The 8,489-nt window shown below is 43.4% G+C and overlaps 1 protein-coding gene across 1 annotated transcript in view; it reads left to right on the forward strand.

Annotated features, from left to right (window-relative positions):
* Window positions 1-7,175: 7,175 nt before the first annotated feature.
* dld (deltaD) overlaps window positions 7,176-8,489 on the forward strand; it is an 8,050-nt gene continuing 6,736 nt past the window's right edge. Inside the window, exons 1-2 of the mRNA XM_017418627.2 lie at window positions 7,176-7,675; window positions 7,833-8,135. Coding sequence (XP_017274116.1) covers window positions 7,622-7,675; window positions 7,833-8,135 — 357 coding nt within the window. The 5' untranslated portion in view covers window positions 7,176-7,621. The remainder of the gene's footprint in view (window positions 7,676-7,832; window positions 8,136-8,489) is intronic.

Genomic DNA, 8,489 nt, shown 5'->3' on the forward strand with positions numbered 1-8,489 from the left:
TTCATATTTTTAAATTAGAAATGTTTGATTTCAGTTGGCAGTCTGACAAGAAATAAAGTTATAGTTGAGAGTTAAAAACAAAAATTAGAGACAAGAGCGTGATTTGAATAATCGTTCAACAGTTTTTGTTGTAGGGAGCCCATACTGTATAACCACAGCTTTCTGACCTAGTTTGTAAAGTAAAACAAACTTTAATTATTAGCATTTCCAACACAAAATGTAGGACAGGTTGTCATTATGTAGGTACACTATTGTGCAGTGCCATGAATGATAATGAACCATTATGGTTTTCAGTCAGTCCTCATAATACCTCTCCAGGCGAGGATAAGTAAGGGTCTAATTGCTCTCCAAGAGAATGGGGGCTCTTCTCTGGAGTCACAAGCTATTAGGTCTACCTTCTCAACACAAAGCAACCCCATCCTGTTCATTCTATTGTCTACACGGCAGAGCAGTAATAAAGAAAGGAACATATGCTGCCAGTCAGTCCAGCTGTTGTTTCTCAGCCAGATGTTCTGTGGAGTGGGCAGACAATCTGCCCAAACAACCAATATTTCTTACAAACAACTTTTTAAAGGAAGGAGGAGTTGTGCTGTAAATGTTTTCTAGCATGAGTCTCATACAACAGCTGGAGTCATGGACTGTATTTTAGTTAAACTAACAACTTGTCCTCCAAGGTCTGGTGTCTCTAAAATAACTTACCATAAAAACAAAAAGAACTTTCTGATAAAATATTTGTTTTGTGAGTTTGTGAAGATGTTAAAACTCACTGTAACAAACATTTGTTTTTGCTTGACAAAAAAATGTGTTTTTATTGCCTGTGAAAATAGTGGGTGCTTTGTAAGGAAATATAAATAAACTGTGTGATTTTCATTCTGTCACATTAGTGAATATATATATATATATATATATATATATATATATATACATATTCCATTAAGTTTACAATTTAGTTCTTGGTTGTAGCTAATAGTAAAATACTGAAAGGGTCTTTTTTTCCAGTCACACAAAAAAAGCACACTATGCATACATCTGCGCATACATAAGCATTTGTAATCCCCACACACACACAGTTACAAAGTGACCAGCCCTGAGAGGGGCTTAAACTCCTAAATCCTGCATCCTATTCACATTTCTTCATAGTTTGGGTCCGCTGCATTTTCACATCAGATCTTTTCAACATCCTCTGCTGACTCCTCCATCTTCTCTTCGATCTCCTCCCCTCTGATCCCCCTCCTCTCCTCTCCCGACCAAAGCTTGACCGGGGAGTATCAGAGGCAGGGGCAGATGTTCCAGGAGCACACGACTGCCCTCAGCCCCACTCCACCCCACCCCACCCAACACCTCCCATTTGTACTGGATCAGCAGTTAACCCCCGGAAAGAATTGGCCATACAAGCACGCACACACTCGTACAAAGAACACCGCTGCCCAAATCTGTAAGAGCTCAACAGTTGTCCAACTGAAAGAACAACAGACATACACGCACATGCACGCATGCACACACACACACAAACACACACACCAAGCGCTGTCCAGATCCCCTCAGGTTTCCTGATGGCCACCCTGGGGTCAGGCCTGGTGTCAGCGTCCAGGACCCAGGGTTTTTGTGGGCAGCTGGCCTGGCTAATCCAGCTGCTGGAGGCCACAGCTTCTCAAACTAAAGACCAAGGACTCCTGGAGGGCCTCGGGGCAGAGATCTCCAGGAGCAGGCAGCGTGTGATTTGTTTATAATGCAAGAAGGGAGGGGGTGGTGGTGGTGGGGGGGTTACATGTTTGCTTGCTTGTTGTAAGTCCATAACATACATTAAACATCACCAAGTATAATTCATCAAATCATCAGCTGTGGAGTTTTTATTGTTGATATACTCGTGTAATTAGGTGCTGATCCAATATTTTACATTCTTCCCAGCAAAACATTACATTTATTTATTTTTATTTGTGTTGGTATAACAGTTTCATATTAACTTTACAATAATGACAGTAAATGATTTCTGATTTATTTTAGAAAAAAAAATAATTTTTAAAAATCCCACACAAAACGAAGCAGCAAATTATTTTAATTGAAAATGTACAGTATAATAAATCTATGATTAACTCATCTTTAATTAATTAATTAGCCTTCATTTGAAAAATGACCAGTTACAGTACTACACAGTACGCTTTGTTTCTTATTACTTTTTTGGTGATAAAATATTTAAGAGATTGTTTAAGCTGGGATGGATAGACTCATACTTTGGGATGCACTGGAAGCTGTGTAAAAAAAACACCAAAGGCATTTTATATAACATAAAGTTAAATATCATCAGGAACACTCAGATTTACAGTAAACACTCTGATTTTTAAGAACCATTGCATCCAACTTTATGAAAAAGGTTACTGATTGCAAAGACAAGACCAGGAGGACCTGTGGATTTGGTCAAATATGTGATACATTGTGACTGTCGCACAAAGAGGCTGAACAGGTGTTGTAAAGTCACTACATTAAAACACGAGGGCTGCCTCGGTTCTTTGTAGCTCAAGTTTCTAACCTGATCACAGGGCTGCTGCTGCTGGGGGGAGACTTATCCATCAAGCCACACGACTCCCCCTTTATCATTATAATCAGCACCTGTCTGTCTGTCTGTCTGTCTGTCTGTCTATAGCACTGTGCAAAAGTCTTGAGTCATCCCTCATTATATTTTTGTTTTAAGGAGCCTGACTTTCCTCTAATCTTGTAAAGGGGTCTTGATCGATGTTTGTCTAAGCTTTTTGAAAGTCTTTCAATTATTTATTCATGTTTTTTTTACTTGCGTTGCTTTTTTCCTTTAATTTAATTCTAGTCCCTGAACATTTTCAGATAAATGTTGTTTTTTTTTGTTGTTAATGTTGTTGTTTAAAACATCTAACTCTGATCTATGAATCATTCAGACGTAAAAAGTCTTGTAAACTCCAGGGCTGAACCGGTGTTGTGTTGACACAAAGCAGATAACTAAAAAAAACAATTTAAAATAACAACTGATAATATATTATCACCAACAAGGTGATTCCTAAAGAGCTATTAGCTGAAACATTTTCATAGAAATGATCAGCTGAGGGATCATGCATTTTTCAGGTCCATCCATCCATCCAGCCATATTCAATACCCACTTTGTCCTGCTTAGGGTCACAAGGACCGGGTGCCTATCTCCAGCAGTCAGAGGGCAAGGGGCATCCTGCAGGTCACTTTACCAGGGCTTGTATCAGATCAGGAACTGGATTTGTTTTCTGTGTCTTAGAGACGTCACTTTCAGATACTGTTCATCCATTGCAGATAGTTGTTTTTTTAGGCCTGACACTTTTTCTTTTGTCTTCCACTTGTCCACTTTCTTCATTCTTAAGAAGCTGCTGCACAATATGCTGTCTGCCAGTAAAAACAAAGTAGGACAAAAATTGGGTTAAAAAAGCAGCCAAAGTCCAAAGAAAAACTTTGGAAAAACCTTCAAAAAACTTACCAAGACCACTTCAAATGATTAGGCTACAATTCCATGCATGACTCCCTGGAAATTAAATATAAACAAATCATGAGTGATTTTAAACTCTTTTGCACATTATTGTTTGAATACTTGTTTAATCAGGTCGGAGAAATAACTCCACAAGACAAAGATAATAAGCCTAATTAAATCTCATATAATTTCAATTCTAACATCCTGGCTCTGGTGTCAGTCATCAGTGATGGTAATCAGAACTCTATCAGTGCATGAATTAAAGAAAAAAGGTGAACAACTATTATTTGTGCTGCTTTGGACAGATCCAAAGTGCCTTTAACCTTTGATTTCTACAGCTGACCAAAGCAAAGGCCGTCATGCTATGTGTAACTGTGTGGGTCTGCGTGTGTGATGATGATGATGTGGAGGTTCCCACGATGGCCATCCATCCATTTCTTGGCACACACGCACACATACACACACAGGCCATATGGCCATCTCATACCCCTGCATGCCACCACTGTGATCTGGCTCTGGAAGCAGGCATGGGGCTTCCTCTCCTGGAGGACAGGCGGGGACATAAAGGCGGTGGAGGAGGACATGCAGATGGAGACTGTTAGGATGAACAAGCGGGACGTTGAAGGAGAAATATTGGGCCGGTGCGGAGCGATAGTAATGATAGAATCCATTTGGTAGCTGCTTGGTGTTGTGGTGTTTGGTGAGCAGATGGCCGGGGCTCGAGCAGGGGCGTGTCTTGTCCTCGCGACCCTTCACAAATCACAAGTTCCCCCCTGAGGGGCTCGCGACTCGCCGTTCAATAGGAATCAATGGGAATTACTTCACCAGAGAAAGAGATGAATGGGCGGCGGGGCGCGAGACCTCTTCCTTTGTTGTTCCGCTGCACGTCACAGAGCGCTCGTGGTCGCGCACGCGCAGTCACACATACGCGCACAGACAACAGGAAAGCGCTTCAATTAAACAATCGACCTCCAGTTAAACAATTTTTAACCCCCCCATGCGCGTCCACCTCGTACAAAGAGGGATCAGAGGGGAGGAGTTTCTGCTGGTTTCTTAGGAGTTAGAGAATCTCCTGACATAAATTATGTTTTGGGGAAAAATATCGTCTTGATGTTGTTGAACAGGGGGCCGGGGGAGGGGTCACTTTCCTCCTCACATGCCTTTCAGTCACGCTTTGCTGGCATAATCGGAAAATGTGCGCCACGTCATGGTGTTGAGTGACTGAAAGTATATTGGCCTTATACAGAGAGGGAGAAAAGACGCACCAGGGACCTCTGAAAGTCGGGATGAGTCCAAATAAAAGGCTTCAAGAGAGGGATTTTACGCCACGCCACATGGGAGCGTTGCTGATTATTGACAAGGGGGTTGAAATCAACAGGTTAAATGAAATGACGAGCTTGAAGTATAGCGTCCTGTATCTGGATAGACTGTGGCAGGCAAGGATAATAGTATTAAAGCTTAAGGTTAAAGGCCTTTCAATGGGCCACAAGGGGTGTAAACAGCACTTCACGGACACTGGAGCCCCCAGCCACATTAGATATCCACACACTGGCTCAGAGGAGAATAACCCAGCAGGGTAATGAAGCTGATGCAGTTACAGCACTGCAGCTCCCACACTGAAACTCACCGCCACTGTATGTGTTGACATGGCACACTGAAAGTTGTCCATATGCTAGCAGTGGTTTGTGAATGAGGGCCTTGTTTGTGGACAGCAGCAGCCAAAAACAGTGATGCTATGCAGAGGGGACCAGCTTCAATTGGAGATGTTAATTAAGACCCTCCTCCTCCTCCCCCTCCCCGTGTGTGTGCTGGTATGCATAAACATTAGAAGTGGCATAGTCCTCTGATGCCGTGCACTTGTTCTTCAGTGGGATCTACTGCTGTGCCAACACATTAATAAATAAATAATTCGGGGAGGAGGGCCTCTCTGGATCTCTGCTGTATAATGTGAAGGCTGCAGTTGATTGACAAGTGTGGCACCAAAACACCAATTAAGGCTTCTGGCCAATCAGCATCTCTCTTCCCAGCCTTTCATTTCCGTTTTTTTTTCTTCCTCTCTCTATCTCTGTTTTTGTGAGCATCCAGGCCTAACCCTAACCCTATTCACACATTAAAGGCCTAGGCAACGTGTGTATGCAAATAAACTTTATTTCATGATCTCTACTTCCTCTGATAAAACATAACACAGTAGCAGGACTGGAACATCTAATTATGAAGGGTTTAAAACCCTTCACAGACAGAGATAACCTCATGTCAACAAGTGCTCATTGTTCCGCGCTTTTTTCTTCTTTTGCTGGATTTTAAACCCACATGCAAATAAAACAGTAAGTTGATTTGATTTAATGCTATATGATTAAAAACAACTTCAGACACAATTTTATGTGCTCACAAAAACTGAGTAGAGTTTGTAATATAATGAAATTAATATTTCACAATCAAAAACAAGATAAGAATACTGTTTATGCAACCGACCCGTTATCTGTTTGTGTGAACGTGTGTGTGAGAGAGAGAGAGAGATTGGGAGATTCTCTGGTGTTGTATTATTGTGGGAGAGCAGGTGCTGCCGACCCAATTACCATACAGCTGAAAGCACAAAGCGAAAGAAAAGTTTACTCCCTCTACGAGTCCCCTCCTCCTCTTCACCCCCCTCCTCCTCCCCCTCCCTCTCCTCACAAAGTCTCTTAATGACAGCCACGCGAGTGACACACTACCAAGTCTTTTTTTATTTATTACTGCCTCCATCGAAGAGCAAGCTATAAGGAAATACAGACATGTAGCCAAAGCTTTGTTCCTATGGTCCTTGTGCGTAAAGGCGCGTTTTTACGCACACGCAGAGTGCTTTACTGTTTGAGCACATAAACACGTATCACCCCGAGTCAGTACAAAATAACATGGAAACATACTGAGTCAGATTTCTAGAGTAAATTGGGAAGATTTAGATTAGGTGACAAATAAGTGCACCTTCTTTACACTCTTGTCGTGAGACAGACAGATTGTTTATGTTGGAAACAGCGTCTATCAGCGACTTGCTGTAACACTTCCATTTTTCATTCGATCAGAATTATCACTCAAAAGTGATCGCGTTATATGACTGAGCGCATGGAGCTATAAGAAGCAGGTCTAAAGGTCAAAAGATACAGATAAGGGATAAAACGAGCGGATCGACTCGTTTCGGGGGTGTAAACATTAAAAAAGCGGCAAGGGTAACACCATAGGAATGCAACTGAGCAGATGGTCGTTGGCGGAGTTGGGACGGCTGGCGGGCCGGCTGGCCGCGCAGGGAGCGGGTCAGCCAAGACTCCACCATAATAACCTCAGATATGAGAAGCCACCGTCAGGCTGGCTGCTGCGCATAAATCTCTGGACAGAGTTGAGGATTTTGTGCGGGAGGTTAAAGAATTTGTCGGAATGTAAATGGGCCCCGCGTATTGTGGAGGAGGGAGGCATCAGGGGAAGCAAAGGGGTTGTTGCACATTTAACAGCTCACTAGCCATTTGGTCTGTCCCCTTGAGAGAGAGAGAGAAAAAAGAGGGGGGGGGGGGGGCGTTTAGAAAAAAGTTTTGCACTCCCCTCTCCTCTCCTCCCCCCTCCTATTTCTTTGTGATGGCCCCGGGGCGGACTTGTGGTGGTGGTGGAGGGAGGAGAAGAAGAGGAGCAGAGGGGCTCATTTGCATCTTATTACCCTTCGCCTGCTGGCCTGGTATAAAACCCTACGCAGGGCAGAAAAGCCATCAGACTAACGCAGTGACACACCAAGAGAATCAAAGAGGAACGGAGACTTGTTTTGTGTGTGCAGGAGATTTTCTTTTTTAGCTTATCACAACCAATCAACTGGGGGAAAAACAAACAAGAGTTTTCTGTACTACGACTGGTTGGAATTATTGTTTCCATCGAGGATTTCATTCACGCTTCTTCCAAGGGGATCGTTCCGCTGGATATTACTTCATATTGTATTTTTTGTTTGTTTTGTCAGAACCTCCACGAGTTTAGTGGGAAGTTACAGGAGCAGGTGACAGACGCACCACTGGAAAACTTTCACTTCCCCTTCACCTTTGCGCGTCAAACCTTGACTGCGATTCAAAGGAGAACTTTCCAAACTTTCTCCATGATTATTTGAGGACCCGTGGAGCTCTCACTGCTTGCTGAAGAGCTGTCAACACAATGGGACGCCTGTGTGTGCTCTTGGTTGTCAGTCTGTCTTTACTCACCTGCCAGGTAGGTCCAACAAATCTTAAGAGCTTTAAAGAGTTTTGCGCGCACGTTTTTCTGGATATATAAATATAGTAAAATTGCGCATTGCATTTAAAAGCTCTTAATTGATTTTTTTTAAACATTCCAACACACCAAACTAATTTTCTTACTGTCATAATAGGTTTTGTGCTCTGGCGTGTTTGAGCTGAAGCTGCAGGAGTTTCTCAACAAGAAGGGGACAGCGGGGAACGCCAACTGTTGCCCGGGCGGCTCTGCGCATCCACAGGGCCACCAGCAGTGCGAGTGTAAGACCTTCTTTCGGGTCTGCCTGAAACATTACCAGGCCAGCGTCTCCCCCGAGCCCCCCTGCACCTATGGCGGGGCTGTGACTCCCGTCCTCGGCTCCAACTCCTTCCAGGTGCCGGAGACTAACGCGGACACTTTCACCAACCCAATCCGCTTTTCCTTCAGCTTCACGTGGCCAGTAAGTGATTGCCATGATAAATATTACGCGCTTAATCGGGAAATTTCCGGCAGGATGAGTTGAATAAATGCGACTTTAGTCTGAGGGAAAAAAACTTGCTGGCAATATTTGTGCCATCCATAATCATTGATGGACAGAGACGGTGAAATAATTATTATTCCAGTGGGACGTGTTTGCTTTGAAGAACACAAAACCCAACAGATGCTCCCAAACTCAACACTTGTGAGGGTCTTTGTCAGCAGTGTGTGAGAGGGTCTATTGTAGTATTTCAGTGCTCTTTGGTGGGATACAACAGGGAGGGGAGGAGGGTGTGTGTGAAAGAGAAATGGAGGGTAGGGATGGGGGGGGGGGGGG

The sequence above is a fragment of the Kryptolebias marmoratus genome, linkage group LG15 (genome assembly GCF_001649575.2).
Source record: "Kryptolebias marmoratus isolate JLee-2015 linkage group LG15, ASM164957v2, whole genome shotgun sequence".
Taxonomy (NCBI): domain Eukaryota; kingdom Metazoa; phylum Chordata; class Actinopteri; order Cyprinodontiformes; family Rivulidae; genus Kryptolebias; species Kryptolebias marmoratus.